This window comes from Argentina anserina, chromosome 3 (assembly GCF_933775445.1).
Source record: "Argentina anserina chromosome 3, drPotAnse1.1, whole genome shotgun sequence".
Lineage (NCBI taxonomy): Eukaryota > Viridiplantae > Streptophyta > Magnoliopsida > Rosales > Rosaceae > Argentina > Argentina anserina.
The window spans coordinates 8,083,341-8,101,979 of record NC_065874.1 but is presented as its reverse complement, the minus strand read 5'-3'; the positions used below and the strand labels follow the sequence as shown (position 1 = coordinate 8,101,979).

General features: G+C 39.1%; 2 protein-coding genes and 1 pseudogene across 2 annotated transcripts; 2 read left to right on the top strand and 1 right to left on the bottom strand.

The window, feature by feature from the left end:
- Nucleotides 1-4,292: 4,292 nt before the first annotated feature.
- On the bottom strand, nucleotides 4,293-7,239 carry LOC126788249 (pentatricopeptide repeat-containing protein At1g79490, mitochondrial-like; annotated as a pseudogene).
- Nucleotides 7,240-11,862: 4,623 nt separating this feature from the next.
- On the top strand, nucleotides 11,863-13,286 carry LOC126786956 (extensin). Its single transcript, XM_050512908.1, has 3 exons — nucleotides 11,863-11,972; nucleotides 12,048-13,052; nucleotides 13,152-13,286. The coding sequence occupies exons 1-3, from the start codon at nucleotides 11,891-11,893 to the stop codon at nucleotides 13,181-13,183; spliced, it is 1,119 nt and encodes a 372-aa protein (XP_050368865.1). The 5' UTR covers nucleotides 11,863-11,890; the 3' UTR covers nucleotides 13,184-13,286.
- Nucleotides 13,287-14,242: 956 nt separating this feature from the next.
- Nucleotides 14,243-17,599, top strand: LOC126788679 (inosine-5'-monophosphate dehydrogenase 2). The gene is given in 5 exon segments (XM_050514689.1): nucleotides 14,243-14,811; nucleotides 14,813-15,089; nucleotides 15,224-15,403; nucleotides 16,171-16,425; nucleotides 17,117-17,599. Coding segments are annotated over 5 exon segments (1,353 nt in total). The 3' UTR covers nucleotides 17,189-17,599.
- The last annotated feature ends 1,040 nt before the right edge of the window (nucleotides 17,600-18,639 follow it).

Here is an 18,639-nt window from a genome sequence, read left to right as displayed (position 1 = left end):
CTGTCAAGTATTTTATACAACAGACTATATATATCGTTGGAGATTCATGTCCAACATAAATACATATTCTCTAAGGATTCATCACATATTACGGTGTGGGTGCAATATTTACATATCAAATATGTTCTCAAACTGGTTGAATCGATTTGTAATTCTTTTGGATTCATTTTTAGAACATAGTGAATACACATGTGGTTCTTAAAATAGGTTGGTCTTGATAGTTACTTGTTTATATCTGAGCCATGAGGTAATGCAAACCTTGTGCTCATTATCACTTTGAAATTCGTTGATACTTGAAATATAAGTGTACACAATAATTATTTGACACTTTATCAATAATATTACCATTGATAACGTCATGGTTTTGTCGAACCAAATAATTTTTAACTCATAAACTAAGGCATAAAAGCCTTTACTTAATATTCTTGAAAGTGCACTAATCCAAAGTTGCAACACCTATATGATCCTGGCTAGATTTGAAGTTTGGAAATTTTAGATTTGCGCCATTGGCTCATTGCCATATCCATATTCTTCTTTAAGATGAATCTCATGCTTTATCATATCTTTATATGCTTTATATTATGTAACTAATTTGACACTTATCTTGCAATGTTCAAACTACTACTTGAGTCGGTGAGGTGATTCTCAATGTTAGTGGAACATCCTCCATAAGGCATCACCTGATAATAACTATGTTTTTAGAGCCCTTGTCAAGCAAGAAAATCATGATTTCATGGAATTCTCCATTGAAAGAAACATCTTCCTCCCCCATGGATATCCACGCTAGCTCATCTCCTTACTTTAGAGGCCGACGAAGGCCGGGTTTAACAACAGCTACCCAATATTCGGGAGATCCTTTTCCCGAACCCATACGTGTTTCTGTTTTCTATCAAATAGGAAGGTATGTTGCACAAAACGTACTTCTAAGTAATTTCTCCATAGATCCTATATCTATCTATATGAAGAAGAAATCATGTAACGAAGGGGGTTCTTATTTGTACAAATGGTACTTCGAACTTGGAACGAGCATGAAGAAATTGATCGAATAAGTACCTTGTGTTAGAATTCAGAAATTCTATGGCTCGAATCTTTAGCATTATCTTATTTATTACCTGTGTCTACTATTTAGGCAGAATACCGTCACCTATTGTTACTATGAAACTGGAAAAAAAAAACCCAGAAACGGAAGAAAGGGGGGGGGGAAGTGAGGAAGAAACAGATATACAAATAGAAACAACTTCCGAAATGAAGGGTAATATTAGTAGATGGTATTCGAACTGTTCTTTTTTCATTCATGTCAGCATTTCGTATAGAGGTTATTATGTCAGAAATAGTGTCTTTACTCATGATAAGCTAAGATTATTATTGCCCCCAAATTTTGATATAATCAACATGCTCTATTTCTTTTCTTTTTTTTCTGAAGAAAATATGGTTAGAGGGACTATATGCAGAGCAATTAAGTATAAATTGATACCCACTCCTCAGAATTTGGTAACTTCAACTCCATTAACAACCACTTATGAATCTTTTTTTGGATTACACCCATTATCTCAAGTTTTGGATCGAACTAATGCGAAAGTGCCTCTCTCTCTCTCTCTCTATATAAGAACGGTGCGTTCCGAGGTGTGAAGTGGGAGAGAAGGGATTTCATAATTGGATTGGGGTTTTGAATAAGACAACCCTTTCATTTTTCATTTTTTTTTTCATATTGAAAAAGTAATAAGAACGAGGGGTGTTAAGTTACACCTTGAAGTTCATAAGATAGAATGAAAAGAGAGTTTTTTTGAGGTCCTTATACTCATCAAGCCATTTCTAAGTTTCTAAGGTCGTAGCTTTCGCAATAGCTTCATCTATGAGTCCACAATCACTACACGAGATGAACCTTTGTTTGGTGAATTGAAGTTGACCTTAGGCCAACATATATGTATTTCTGCTCACAAAGCGAGAAGAGTAATTGATCAAATTTGTGGGTGTTCCTATGAAGAAACACTTATGATCCTAGAACTCATGCCTTATGAAATTTGGAGCGTGAAGTGCACATTTTTTAGGGAGAGTATACGGATTAATATTATCAATTATAATAATTTATGGTTGGCTTGGTTAGACCAATTAAATAAAGTATCCAGACTCCGTTTAGAAAAAAAATTCCTATCTAACGAAATGCTATTGGATCAAATGACAAAGACATTGTTGAGAAAAAGATGGCTTTTCCCGGATGATTATTGGCAAGAACTTATTGAATCCATTGTTTGGGCTCATAATAAATTAAAAGTTGCTCTTGCTACTCAGCCTAGAGCCTTGAGTATTGTCCAAGGCCGTGCTGTAGGAGTAACCCATTACCTTATGGGTGGAATTGCCACAACATGGGCGTTCTTCTTAGCAAGAATTATTGCAGTAGGATAGAAAAGAGGGAAAAGCGAGGTCATTGTTGATTCCATGATTATAAGTTCATTCCATACCAGACCAGACCGAATTCACCGCCGTATGGCTAACCGGCGATTACTAGTGATTCCGGCTTCCTGTAGGCGAGTTGCAGCTGCCCCGCGGATATCTTTGCTTCGGAACAAAATAATTCGAATTAGTCGGTCAACTAGAATGTGTATTATCCATATAGGGGGTCTTTCAATTGAGAAGATCCGTCGACCTGAGACGAAGAGAAATGTCTATCTATTTTATTTAGTTATTCAGTTAAACCAACGAGTCGTTATTGTAGCAGATCCTATTTCAATGGGAACTTGATGAGTCGATCCGCCTACACGTCTTGCTTTTACTGCTATATCCGGAGTTACTCGAGAGAAAAAATCACTATTTGACAGGGCTTCTTCCTATACCTATGAATTTCATTGGACCCAGAAATGATACAGTGGAAGAATATTTTGGGTCTTCCAATATCAATAGGTTGATTGTTTCGCTCATGTATCTTCCAAAAGGGAAAAAGATCTCTGAGAGTTGTTTCCTGGATCCGTAAGAGAGTACTTGGGTTCTCCCAATAACTAAAAAGTGTATCATGCCTGAATCTAATTGGGGTTCGCGGTGGTGGAGACACTGGATCGGAAAAAAAGAGGGATTCTAGTTGTAAGCTATCTAATGAAACCGTCGCTGGAATCGAGATCTCATTCAAAGAGAAAGATATCAAATATCTAGAGTTTCTTTTTGTATATTATATGGATGATCCGATTCGCAAGGACCGTGATTGGGATTTCTTTTTTTGAGGATCGACGAATCAAATGATATTTTTTTTTCCAATTTTTGTCTCTTCTTCTCCCTCTGAATCAAACTTTTTCTTGCCATAACGGTTCAATTCCTATTAGTATCAATGATACAAGTCAGATCCTAGATGTAGAAATATAGGAAGTTAGATCCCTTCTCCATTGAAAGAAATGATATTCTCGCGGATACACCCTTGTGGGTGGAATCCTCCGAGAAGGGTTAGAATGGCAGTTCCTGCCCCTTGGGAGGTACCAAATAAATGACTACTTGAATCGGGGTTTTGCGCATAAAGATTCCACTGACCTGTAAAAAGAGGGCCTAATCCTTGAGGATGCATATATTGCAAGTATAATTACAACCAACAAAACCATGTAATTCAAATCATATAAACCATGCAAAGTGCTTTGGCCATCTTCGTCAACCCGAGGGTTTAACTTGTTGAACAATTTGCTGGGTTGTAGATAAGGGTTATCTTTGATCCGACTCATTTGCAATATCTCTTTGTTTTGACAGTGTATGCGTTCTCTTGCGGCTTGCTCCATTCATACTGAAGTAGTGATCATGCCAAGGTCTATCGGGAATGTATTGAATGGGATAGAGAGCATGCTTCATTTGGTGCTTTATGAGTAATCTGGTAATCTCGTTGGTAATGTCGACATCTTGCTGCCCTTGTTCTTTACATCAGTGAAACTCATCAGATGCGGCGCAGAAAATACCGACATTTAATAATCTGCCCAAGCTAAACGCTAGACTGTCGTTGAGGTGGAAAAGCCAATATGTATCCCTCAAAGGAATTCCAGGGTTTGGCCAAATGCATCAAGACATCAACTTAACCCCAGAAGAATAAGGGAAACTACAAATTAATAAGCAAAGTCCAACATGCATTCGGTGGGCTTGAATTTTGTGAACTGTATATACTTTCTTGCCTCAATTGAACTGAACTGTGCCAGTAGACTTAAAATGTAAGAACAAGTGGTGACTAGAGACTACAAATAGAAGAAACCTAATCAGATGCATCAAATGCAGAAAAAGAAGCCTGAAAAATCACAGCCATCATACGCTTAAGAAGACAAACATCCAATATCCAACTTGCATTCCAGGTAACAGAGTTTATGATATGAAAATACATCAGAAGAATAAAAGATAGCTACAGTTTAATATGCATGGTGTTACCAACCAGTCACCAATCCATGTGGTCATTGTGGTGTAATTCAACATGGATCCGCCAGATGCATATGTCAAATTATAGCATCAAGGCTTCATAATAATCGTTGATTCAGAACTCGTACAAACCACTAACCCTTTATATACATGTTATCAACTTATCATTGATTTTAGACAATGTCAAAAATTAAAAAACTTACATTTCCACATCCGTAGGCACAATCTGATTAAATTCAGCTATTGATGGCCTTTACATTCCTTTCCTTCCCATGAGCATTTTGGGAGGGGAGAGAGATCTTAGTTCAGGTGCAGAACTAGGAAAAAGAGTGTTCAGCTTGTGCATGAGGATGTCAGACCTAGATGGAATCTCATTCAGAAGAAACTGTTGAACAATGGGTTTTTTAAACCAATCCATGACAGCATCTCCTGGAGCCCTCAGCACTACTTTACTAACCTCAAATGGAGATTCCACAGAGCTCAAAACTTGTGCAATAACAATCTTCAAAGTTGGTCCAGTTACCAATTTAATACGTCTAGGAACAACACCATAATACAACATTCGTTTCCGGAACCTGTGGAGGGTATGCACAACTGATATGAGAGCAGCTCCAACTGATAAGTTCCTGACGTCAAGGGACCAAGCTATTTGCTGGTCAAACACTATTGCCTTTGGGAAAAGCTTATTCTCATAGGCAACTTTCCAAACACACTGAGCCTGGTTTATCTGGCTCATAAGAACAAGGTAATTGAGGATAACATTAACAAAGAACCTAGCAGGCCCCTCTTCCAACTCATAGTCAATACTTTGGAAAAATTCCCTCACAAAAGATAATACTGGTTGTTTCCTCTGTTCTGGGCCTGTGAAGAGTCCGCACTTAAAAGCATGTGCTCTATGTCTGGTAGTACTAAGTATTGACATCAAATGCCTCTCATTCTCTTCATCTTGGCACCTTACAAGATGCGCTAGAATGGATGTGTACAGTACCATATCAACTTTTGCAGCAGAGTTCACATAAGTTTCAAGAAGAGGCTTTGCTGACTCAAACAAACCACACTTCATACATGACTCAAACAGCTGTCTAATAATAAATTATTTGTTGCCCTGATAAACCCATGAAACGTAACCACCGCAAAGCAACATCAACATAACCATCCTTGATATACACCATAAAGCAACTCACATCAACAGAATATCCCATGTTTTTCATCTCGAGCAAGATTTTCGCAGCCACATCCACAAGCTTCTTCTTAGCTAAGAGCATTAGAAGGCCAGTGTAAGTACTCATACCTGGTCTTAAACCTGCATTGGTCATCTAATTATACAACTTCATAGCAGTATCAACTTGTCCAGAGGCAGCATGCATTTCCAACATACATGAATATGTAGATGGAGTGGGAAAAAATCCAACCTTTTCCATATCCATAAAGGTAGACATTGCAATATCAAGTTTTCCTTATTTTTTGCATGGGACTCAACAATCATTGTGTATAACCCAAAATTAGGCCTAAAGCCTGCTTTCTTCATCTCATCCCAAAGTTTACGGGCATCATCCAATTTTCCAGCCTTTACATTTGATTCATTCATAGATACATACATCGGAGCAGATGGCCTGAATCCATAACCCTGCATTTCCATGTATACCTTCAGTGCCAAGTCCAACCTCCCAGCTTTTCCCATTGAATCAACCATCGATGCAAAGACATTAAAGCTGGGTTTAACATTCTTCTCTTTCATTTCTTGGAAGAACTTGAATGCAGCATCAAGGCGGCCTGACTTTGCCAAGTTTGGTGCCATCAATTCGTAGGTTCCAACGCACAGTTGCAGCTTGCATGCTTTCATATACCCCAAATGCCTTATAATGTAACCCCTTATTCAAAAATAGCAGTATAAGTGAATTATATGTCTGAGTATCAACTTTACATCCTGAATCCTGAATCTTCTTAAAACAACAAAATGCCACCTCCATTTTATCTGCTTTCGTCAAAAATTGAATGACACAATATATGCAGTATACGATAAAACACCATTATTACTCAACTCCTGCACCATTTCATCAAACAATGACTGATCCCATCAAAATCCCAACTCTCATTCAGGCCATCAAACAACAACACATAACACTCATCACTCGGCAAATACCAAGGCTACCTCTTAGCCAAAACAAACTCAAAGACCCTTCACCGTCTCTAATCACCTTCAGTGCTTGCGTGATGTGAATCATGTTTGGCACAAATTGGAGTTTGTCCAATTGGGTCTCCAACTCAGGCCCCCATTTCCACCTATTCACAATCTCCACAATCTTAGCAATCGCAGAGGCATTTAGAAGTATTTTTTTTAAACCACCCACCATCACATGGTCATCGAGCCCCGGCTCAATAGACCTTAAACCTTTCCCAGTGTAAATAACACTTCCTGATTCATCCAAATACTCAATCTCCTCAGTCCACTCATCACTCTTCTTCCAAGAACAGTAATTTCTAACGAAACCACACCCAACAGACAATGAATATTCATCAAAATTCAATCTTGAAAACTCAGAGCTGCCAATGAAATTGGGGTTTTTTGATACAGAATATTTAGGAGAAATTAAGCTGGAACCCAATTTAGAGCTCCAATATCTAGAACTACCACCATAACTATTGAGCTCTCTGGTGTAGATATTATGTTATGAATTGAAATTGGGGAAGGCAGGATTTTCGGAGAGTCTACCAAAATTTCTAGGACATAATTTCCTCCTGAAAATCATTGAGTAATAGATAGAGAGACTTCTAATACGGACACTAAAGGGTTTAAGAGTTTGAATGTGTTACCTGATTGATTAAAGATGCCACCTTTTCAGAGCAAAAGCTTAAACCCTTAAACCCTAGTTCCCCCACTGAGGCTCAAAGAGCTCAAAGACTTGTTTTTAGAGTAAAATAGTTTTTTTTAATAAAGTAATTTTGTTTGGGTTGTAGGAGTTAAAAGTTTTTAACCCAATACTTTAACTTCTTGTATTTACCACACGAACTCCCTATCAATCGGGTCATCGGGAATTCAATTATAATTTATCTTGTGTTACTATGTTAGGGTGTACTTATAAGCACCCTTAATAATTGATCAGTGATCACAAAACTTGTCAAAATCATACTAAGCGGAGTGTGTAACAAGTCTCCATGACATTGATGTTTTAACCCATCTTAGCATTAACCGTGTCATCTCCGATCCATTAGCATCTAAATCTTGACCTATATCCGAAGGCACTATAGAGTGGCCCTTGAAGACAGGAACGAGAAGATAATCAAAATACCGAACAAATGGAACACCAGGATAAAGTAAATGCGCTAACGCTGCAATTTTTCTAAAGCAACAAGTGGGAAACTTGACTTTTTGAGAAAGAATGTGTTTATTGCTACTTTATTGATCTATAATGTTACTTGCTAAATCTTAATATTTTGGGGTGCTAAAGTACTAGTTAACATAATATTATAACACTTCGAGTCGACATTGATATATTGCCTAAGGCTTATTTCATGAAGTCATCCACGACTTTGAATCAGGAATAATTCTTTTTGGTTGTGTAATTTAAGAAGCTGGTGAAGAAAATGACGGCCATAAATTACATGTTAATGAGGAAAGCTATTACATAAGCATATCACCCTAATCTTATTTTTCACTTCAACCTAACCATTTCTCTTTATTCGCATCGCTCATTCATGTTTTCATTGCCAAACAATGACTATGTCGAAAAATTAAAACTTGAAGTCTTAATTGTGTGTCTTTGGAAGATGAAGCACTCGCCATTGCTCTCATAAAGGTGTCTCAAAGATTCCATCAAGGGTACACGTAAATCTGAAAATGGTTATTTCTCCTAGGGGTGGAATTCGGTCCAAACGGTTCAGTTTTGGGCTCAAACCAGAAATCGAATTGAAATTGAACTTCAGTTCGGTTTGCGGTTCTCTGATAGACCAAACTGAAAACTGAACGGTTCGGTTCGGTTCGATTCGTTTTTTTTTAAAACGGACTGAATCTAGGGCTCGTCAACGGGCCTTGTGGGCTTGTATAGGAAAAAATATAATACTCTAATTTAATGGTTTTAAAAAATAAAATAATTATTATAAAACATTCTTAAAAAATCACAAATAAATTCTAGTTTTGAAATATTGTTAATCGACACTAATAGATGTGATCGATATATATATTTAGGGACTATGTAAAAATTTCATCCATTTTTAACATGGTTTGACCGTCTGTACCAACGGTCAACCAAAAAAGTGGCGTTTGCACATAATAAAACCTCATTAACCGGGGCTTTGTCAAATGTGTTTCCTCGTTGCGACCACGCACGATCGATGACAAAAATTATGTGATTTCAAATATGTAAACAACTTTCCGCATTCGCATCTTGGTAATGGGTCCCCATTTAGGGCATATTAGTGTTGTTTTTGGTTTACCGGAAATTCCGACGGTTAAACGAGATCCGAATTTGATGAAATTTTAAAATGATCATTAAATATATATACTGATCACATTGGATGATGTCGATCAATTCCGAGAAGTTTCTTTCATATAGTCGCTTTTATAATGTAATAGTTTTATTATAAATCTAATATAAAAGTTATGATACATTAGTAGACACTTCGGCGATCGATAATTCTAGTTCGAAATATGGTCGATCGACACCAGTAGATGTGATCGATATATATAATTAGGGATCATGTAAAAATTTCATCCGTTTTGAACATGGTTTGACCGTTCGTACCAATGGTCAACAAAAAAATTAAGCGTTTTTACATAATAAAACCTCATTGACCAAGACTTTGCCAAATGAATTTCCTCGTTGCCACCACGCACGATCGATGATAATAATTAGGTATTTCAAATATGTAAACAACTTTCTGCATTCGCATCTTGGTAATGGGTCCCTCTTATGACATATAAGTGTTGTTTTTTGGTTTACCGGAAATTATGACGGTCAAATGAGATTCAAATTGGATGAAATTTTAAAATGATCATTAAATAAATATATTGATCACATCAGATGTTTCGATCAATTCCGAGAGGTTTCCTTCATATAGTTGCTTCATAATGTGATAGTTTTATTATAAACCTAATATAAAGGTTATGATACATTAGTGGACACTTTGGCGATCGACAACTCCAGTTCGAAATATGGTCGATCGACATAGTAGATGTGATCGGTATATATATTTAGGGAACCCATAAAAATTTCGTCCGTTTTAGACATGGTTTGACCGTTCGTACCAACGGTCAACTAAAAAAAGACGTCTTGACATACTAAAACCTCATTGACCGGGGCTTTGCCAAATAGATTTTTTCTGTGCGCCTGCACACAATAGTTAACAAAAATTAGGTGATTTCAGATATGCAAACGACTTTCGGCGTTCGCATATTTGTAATAGGTCCTCCCTTAGGGTATATTAGTGGTGTTTTTGATTTACCGAAAATGCTGACGGTCAAACGAGGTCCGAATTGGATTAAATTTTTATAGGGTCACAAAATATATATACTAATCAGATCGGCTAGTGTCGATCGATCCCAAGAAGTTTTCTTCATATATCCGCTTCATAATGCGATAGTTTTATTTTAAACATAATATAAAAAGGTTATGATACATTATTTGACACTTAGGCGATCGCCAACTCTAATTCGAAATATGGTCGATCAACACCAGCTAATGTGATCGGTATATATATTTAGGGACCCCGTAAAAATTTCGTCTGTTTTGAACATGGTTTGACCGTTCATATCAATGGTCAACTAAAAAAGAGGCGTTTTGACATATTAAAATCATCATTGACCGGGGCTTTGACAAATGGGTTTCCTTGGTGCGACCACACACAATTGGTGACAAAAATTAGTTGATTTCAGATATACAAACGGCTTTCGGTGTTTGCATTTTGGTAATGGGTGAAGCTTATGACATATTAGTGTTGTTTTTAGTTTACCGGAAATTCCGACGGTTAAACGAGGTCCGAATTGGATGAAATTTTTACAGGGTCACTAAATATATATATAAAATCATATCGACTGGTGTCGATCGATCCCGAGAAATTTTCTTCATATAGTTGCTTCATATTGAGGCGGATTTAGTATTACACATCCGCTTATATATATGTATGTTTGAGCAAACTTATTTGAAACATACATATATAGGCATACATATATATACATAAATGATTATATATACATATATAACACTACAAAAGAGAAACATATAATTATATATGATATAAGCCTAAAATCACATTAATCAAATCAAATATTCGGTAAGATAAACGTAAAACGACATTGTTTTATGACTAGTTCGGTTTTTCGGTTCGGTTCGGTTTCTTATGTGCCCAAATCAGAAACCAAACCGATTGATTCGGTTCGGTTCGATTTTCTAAATTTCGGTTCGGTTTTCGGTTTTTCGGTCGGAAGTGCCACCCCTAATTTCTCCTTGAGTTTAGAGTATGAGAGGGGAAATTACTCGAGGAGATATAGTGACTAGTACATGAAGGGTAATCCGTTTTAAGAATTGAGTGTCTTTGGAAGATGAATCCTTTCATAGAGGTGTCTCAAGATTCCGTCAAGGGTACAAGTAAATCGGAAAATGGTTTTATCTCCTCCAGAAAAAACAGAGGGAGGAGAAATTGCTCGAGGAGATACAGTAACCAGTACATGAAGGGTAGTCCTTTTTGTTGCATCCCTTCGAGGAGATTTAGATGAGGGCGTCAGGCAAAACAATGAAGGTTGTTTTTTTTTTACTTGCACCAAGTCCTGGATATGACGATGTGTGGAATACTATTAATCCATTTCCAAAACCTCATGTCCTCATCATGTGAAAACATACGACATATTCTGTAAACTTTTATCCTTGGTGCTAAAGGTAAGCGTTCCATGTTTCATAATTCATTTCAAGTATGCAAATGCACTTTCAACTGAAAATGTAAATAATTTGAGAAAAGAAAGCAGTTCTGTTGTCAATATCGCATATACAGTTGGTTTGGTTTACTCCAGATGTATTTATCAATAATTATACTCGTCTTGAGAGAGCTTTAATTTTGAGTAGAAAGGAAGCAACACAAAAGAGCAAGAAAAAACCATACTTTCATTTTTCCCAAGATCAAGCAAGCATATATTCCAGTTCTGCTACATGCAAAACTAATGAGTCAAAATATGATATATGCAGGGGCTGTGATAGAAGTACACTAATTCATCTTCCCTTAATACACAACTTCCTATGAACCTTTCACCCTATTGTGTATTCCTTCAAACTCACATAACTAAGCAAAGTGACTGAAAGTTGGACTGTGCCAAAGAATCAATCTTTATGGCCAACCCAGTCTACATTGCCCTTTCTTTGGGCAATTCCAGAGGAGTCCAAGGCTGCTTGGTGTATAAACTAAAGCTTCTCCTCTATCTTCTTGCTTGAGTTGCTTCAATTCTAGTTTTTCAGTTTTGTGGGAAGTTGGAGCAGATCAAAGAGAATTGCTCAAGTGGTTATCTTGGAGTTTTGTGTGTTTTCTTGGAGCCATGGAAACAAGCAAAGAATGCTTGAAAATTTGCACTCTTCTTCTGTATTTGACTGCAGCAACTATTTCCTTCACTCAATGTGGTAAGCCTCCTTTTCTAATTCAGGGATTTTATTGTGTTATATTGTAGTTGACATGCAAGCCTAAATCTTCTGCAGATGCAAGAAAATCAGTGAGATTACTAAAGGGTCTTACAAATCCCCCTCCAACTCACCACAAAAGTCTGTTTCTCAGAACTGCAAAGAAGTTGAATTTAGTGAAGCGCATTGAGTATTTCTCATTTGGTTCATCAAAGCAACAAAACCAAGAACCCTATGGTCCGAATTCACCACTTTCTATGCCACCTTATGATTCACTAGCTCCAGTTTCCTTGCCTAATTCAAATGCTCCTCCATTTTGTACATACCCACCCAACACTCCACAAAGTCCCTCCACAACTACACCAACACCCACCACATCATCACCAAGCCCACCAAGCCCGGATTCACCTTATCTTTACATTCCACCAATTCTTCCCATGCCAAGCCCACCACCAAGCCCAATAATTACCATCCCAGGCTCACCGCAATCAAATTCGCCCCCTTCCGGAATTGTGCCTGGACCGCCCGAGTCTATACCAAGTCCCACCATCTATTTCCCCAGCCCACCACAATCCATCTCGAGCCCTAGTCCGCCCGATTCTACGCCAAGTCCCATTATCTATGTGCCAAGCCCACCGCAATCTATCGCGACCCCTTATCCACCTGTAACCGTCCCAAGCCCACCCGATTATGAGCCCAGCCCACCAGATTATTCTATACCGAGTCCACCGTCTTTTGTGCCCTCTCCTCCGTACGGGTTCCAACCGAGCCCACCAGTGTTTGAACCTCCAGTCGTGTTTCCTCCGCCAACCACACCGCCGAGTCCAACAAAAGGCCCCCTGGCGGCCCTATGGTGCGTGGCCAAGCCATCAGTGCCCGACCCAATCATCCAAGAAGCCATGAACTACGCTTGTGGGTCTGGAGCAGATTGTGATGCCATTCAGCCCAATGGGCCATGCTTTGAGCCGAACTCATTGTTTGCCCATGCTTCCTTTGCCTTCAATAGTTATTGGCAGAGGACCAAGGTTGCTGGTGGCACTTGTGAGTTTGGAGGAACAGCCATACTAGTCACAGCTGATCCAAGTAAGTCTCCCAACATCTATAGACTTTTCTACATTATCTTGTGGGAACTTTTGATTTCATTAGTCTTGATTGCATTATCTTTTGTGATGTGTGTCACAGGTTATGATGGGTGCCGATTTGACTATGTATAATCGATCACAGGAGATAAGATAGATGATCACAATCACAAAGCAGATATCTTTTTCTGTTCCTTCCCTTTCCCTGTTCAGTTTCTTAATGCGCAAGGTACACAATTTCGTACATGTAACCAGAAAATGAACACGAATTTTGTAAGTAAAATGTAGATCTAACTCTGGTTGTTCTGTTGTTCACAAGCTTACATACTTCAATAATTTTGTGTCATCATTATTGGAATGGACATGTCTTTTTCTCTTCATCTGTTATGATAGTAAGAGAAACCTAACGTGACAGTGTCTAGTCAGGGAGCACTTTCTTAGTTTCTAGTTTCTACTTCTTCTACAGCTCTATCGACCATTAAAGAAATCAGATTGAAAGACTTTGCTGCAATGGACTACTTTGGTTTGCTCAATCGAATTGGAAACAAGAGCACTTGCTTTTGTTGGTGCTCTAATAATTGGCATATGTAATGTAATGTGGTGTACCTACTTGGAGATATACATAATACACTAGCGCTTCCTCTGATCCTATATGATAATCACCACTATGGCCAACTTAGTGGAAGGAGGGAATAAAGTACACAACTTCACAAAATCTTATTGATTTTATGAAATGACATAACTGTTATTGATCGTCACTCTTGCAAAACACACTAATTGTTACACACCGTTGTTATGATGTTAAGTGCTATAACCTATTTTTTTTAGTATTACCTGGCTATCATCAAATAGTGATTATTGCAAATAATGTCGAAAAATCATACACTTTGCTTCCAATCTCCTCATATTATCACATTAGTGCCTCAAAATTATCACCTCTAAGGTCTCAAAGTCTTGCATGTTATACTCCGTTATTAACACCGTTTAATTCGTACATTTTTCCAAGGCTCGTCTTACCCTCTTTCGTTGCACTTCCCTGCACCCCACATGTGTTGCCATGCACCCGCCCACACCAGATTTGGACATTTCCCCTCCATATTTAGTCTCCTATCCCCACGCTAAACCCTGAACCCCCTCTTTTCCAACTCCACTCCAATCTCTCTTGCGGCGGCGCCACCTCAACCAACCACCACCATGTCGAGCATCATCGAAGACGGCTTCTCCTCCGACCGCCTCTTCAACCAGGGCTACTCCTACACTTACGACGACGTCATCTTCCTCCCTCACTACATCGACTTCGCCACCGACGACGTCCACCTTGCCACCAGCCTCAGCCGCCGCATCCCCCTCTCCATCCCCTGCGTCTCCCCCATGGACACCGTCATCGAGTCCCACATGGCCGTCTCCATGGCCGCCCTCGGCGGCATCGGCGTCATCCACTCCAACGCCGCCACCTCCGACCAGGCCGCCATGGTCAGATCCATCAAGGCCCGCCGCGTCCCCCTCCTCTCCAACCCCGTCTTCAAGTCCCCCCACGACCGCATCGAAAACGACGACGTCTTCGACCACGGCGCCAATCCCTACGTCCTCGTCACCGCCTCCGGCGCCGCCAACTCCAATCTCCTCGGCTATGTGGCGAGCGGCGATTGGGCGAACCTCGCGGACAAGGAGGTCAAGATTCAAGGCTACATGGTCAGCCGAACCGACCTGGTTCTTCCCTGGAGCTCCGATTTAGTCAAAATAGCTGATCTCATGGCGGAGAAAGGCGGCGAGGGAGGGGGATAAGGAGAGGCTGGAGGAGTTGGTGAAGGCTGGGATTGATGTAGTGGCGTTGGATAGCTCACAAGGGAACTCCAAGTATCAAATTGATATGATCAAGTACATTAAGGGAAAGTACTCTGATTTGGATGTGGTTGGTGGCAATGTGGTGACTGTGAGCCAGGCCCAGAATTTGATTCAGGCCGGCGTCGATGGGTTGAGGGTTGGGATGGGATCTGGCTCCATTTGTACTACTCAAGAGGCCTGCGCCGTTGGAAGGCTTGTCCATGTATTCGATTTTAGGTTATTGGTGGATGAACATTGGACAGATGATGTAGTGAAGTTGTTGGCATTTTCGTGTGGTAGCTTGCGCTGTGTTATACTGAAAGTTGTTACTGTGTTGGCAATGTGTTTCAGGCAACTGCGGTGTGCAAGGTTGCGTCTGTTGCTTCACAGAGTGGTGTGCCTATCATTGCTGATAGTGGGATTTCAAATTCTGGACACATTGTTAAGGCTTTGACACTGGGGGCTTCGACTGTCATGATGGGGAGCTTCTTAGCAGGAAGCACTGAGGCTCCTGGGGCTTTTGAGTATCAGGTAATGTAGGGACATGGCACATTATCATATATAATCTTTTATTTCAATTGAGGAGTTGAGGATAATTGAAGGAGTGAAAAAGGAGTCAGCTGGTACAAAAACTGTAACTATAATAGTTCGATTGTTTAAACTGCAATCTTGTATCTTTCGTACATACGCAAGGTGAAGCTGAACTTATAATTGGGGACATGGTAGGTCCTGAGATAGGTTTTATATTGTTATCATGTTGAGAGCAGCTTGTATTTAATTTTCATTACTTTCGCACAATGTCATTGATGGTAATTAAACTAGAATTCCAACATTACGCACAATTCCTACATTTAGGTTCTATCTACTATCAATTTGCATAAAGACTCTTGCTTTCTTTACTCTCATGCTCTTAATACAAGCATTAGTTTGTTTCTGGCATGTTTGGTAGATGAACATAAAAACTGACCTTTTAGTCTTATTGAAATATTTTGAGCAGAGAAAACTTACCAATCTTTTTGTCACTCCAAGACCGTATTTGTTTTTATGGAATTTAAATGTCTTCTTAATTGGTACTCGTGTTTTTAAAGAAACATACACATCTATCTTCATTTTAGAATGAATAATGGCATATGTCCTTGTGTATACTAGTATTATATGGATTTTAAGCATATTGGGATTTTAACATGCTCAAAGCTGTCTCTTATTTTTCAAGAATCTGTCCATCAAACTTCAGCAAATTTAGTTTGTACAGCCGAAACAAATATTTTCTTATTAGTAGTTTCATTTTTCTGTACTAGAATGGTCGCCGGATCAAAAAATACCGAGGCATGGGCTCTCTTGAAGCGATGACAAAAAGTGACCAGAGGTATCTGGGAGATACTTCGAAGCTGAAGATTGCACAGGGTGTGGTTGGTGCAGTTGTGGACAAAGGTTCTTTATTGAAGTTTGTACCATATACAATGCAAGCAATGAAACAAGGTTTCCATGATCTTGGCGCTTCTTCTCTGCAGTCCCCTCATGACCTCTTAAGATCAGGGGTCTTAAGGCTAGAGGTATGTCTACCTCAATGCGTGTGTTGTTTGTTTGTTTCTATGAAGAAATCATTTCCATCATATTCTTGATACAGGTTGTGTTATAGTTGACGATATTGGCGATTATCAACCGTTTTTTTATTGTCCTTTTATTTATCTGTATTCCAGTGGCTAGTGTCAGCTAGATTCACCAATTAGAAAAAACTGGCGTGCTTTGTTTGTTAAGTTATGTTAAGTTGTTGATACGTAATCCCTTTTAGGCCCAATGATTCAAGAGGGTCAGTTTGTTAATCAAAGACACAAAATAATTCTGGTGCACTTTCACTTCAGAGGTATCTACCGACTACCGTCCATAAAGGGCCTCTGAGCTGAAAGTTGGGCGCATTTCCACAAGGGCCTTCAGAGGAATTAATTATCTCCCTGGTTGGGCTGCCAGTATTTTAAATTCCAATGGGCTACATTAGCATCATAGGTGTATATTAAAGAATTCTATCATGTCCATGAAACATGGATGATAAGTAACTCCGGGAGAATGTTAAGCAAATAATATGGTGTATGCCTGTTAGTCTTTGCACACCCAGGAGAGGCAAATGCACTCTAGCGTGTTTACATGCTATAGGACACTTATCTTGTCTGGAATCTGAGGTCTTATGATAGTAACATCAGGAACTAAGTTTGTTACACATAAATTGATTGTAATCGTATTGTACAGGTGAGAACAGGAGCTGCACAAGTGGAAGGTGGAGTTCATGGGTTGGTTTCTTACGAGAAGAAATCATTTTGATGGCTGTCTCTCTTGAGCCTTTATTATTGATGCTAACATGATTCGATTCTGCAACCTAAACCTTTGGCGTGAGGAACAAGGATCAAACCTGCCAAACTGGTAGAACTTTTGCAAGAGCCTCTGGCTTCCTATTGATCCGGAGGGGCTTTCACCGACTTGTGTTTGTTTGACTCTGCACCAAGTGGGATGTAGAATTAGTGTGATTTCCCTAACTGACATTCAGGGTCTAATTTATGCTTGGTGGAGTTGAACAACTGTTTATTAGAAATTACAGTATCGAGTTATGAACGATACTAATGTACGATTACGTCGATAAACATCTGGTATAAGGGTTTCTTGGCTGAGGGTTTGCTATTTGCTAGGGGTTTTTGATCTATGTACCTGTTTTCAGTGTTTACTTCTTAGGTTTTTACCAGCTGCTGATGAAATGTTGTGGAGGAATAAATAAGTGACTAGCCGTGTATGCGTTTTCTTGATATATCTATGCATCTAGCTAGTTCGGTCTATCTACTACCTGCTTCCAGACAACGACTTCAGTATTGATTGACCAATTCACCTCGGCCAGTCTCTTTAAACGTGCCAAATTTCCTAACAAATTAAATTTAGATCAGAATGAGGACCTTTCCACCAATTTTTTCATACTACACCTTGAGTTTGGAATGGACAAGAGCTTCGTACGTCAAGAAGAGATCACAGAGAAGTTTCATCAGAGAATTATTTTGGCTAAAGACCGTGACTTTCACTTTGGCATTCACAACTCGGTTTACGTTTCCCTGCATTATAAATAAGCTGCACATATGGGAAACCAGGAGAACTAACACCTACCGAAAAGAGATGGTTCATAAGGCCTGTGGTGTTTACATGGTGATTCCCTTGATCCTGTTGCTACTGTTCTTCTCATCCGACGTCGTTTCTGCTGGAGTGTCCTACATTCCGAAAACCAGTCATCTCTCTTGATCTCTCGAACTTTCTTTGTCTTACTCATATATATGTTGACATTATATGATCAAGCTTGTTGAACTTTACCGTGTACGTTTCTATTTGTTACTGCTGCTGAAGAGAAAAGGAATCAGCATGTGAACATGGAGATTATTAGAGGAAGGAAAATAGGCGTAGAGGTACCTACAACACCTGGAGCAAGCGGTGGTAATTGTGAAACTAGGTTCGGTTCAAGAATATTGATAATCTGTTAACCTATCTAGTTCAAGTTTTAATTAATTACTAGTTTGTTAACGCTAATGCTCACTGTGGATTTACTTTTACTCAGGTAGCGGACGTTGATGATGATCCATCTGATTCTTGGAATTGGTACAAGGCACTGGCCAGTGATCCCAAAAGTTTTATTGCATATTCGATTTCTAAATTGGTGTTGAGATTTAGCTGGTCGGAAAGTTTGTAACTGGCCGTAAACAAAATTTGAGATTTTTTGTGTAGTTTTATACTTCAGCAAG

Bases quoted from the DNA above. Each gene is read 5' to 3' on its own strand.
- LOC126786956 (XM_050512908.1), top strand. From the start codon at position 11,891: ATGGAAACAAGCAAAGAATGCTTGAAAATTTGCACTCTTCTTCTGTAT. The intron at 11,973-12,047 runs GTAAGCCTCCTT...AATCTTCTGCAG, and splicing joins TATTTCCTTCACTCAATGTG to ATGCAAGAAAATCAGTGAGA. The intron at 13,053-13,151 runs GTAAGTCTCCCA...TGTGTGTCACAG, and splicing joins ACTAGTCACAGCTGATCCAA to GTTATGATGGGTGCCGATTT.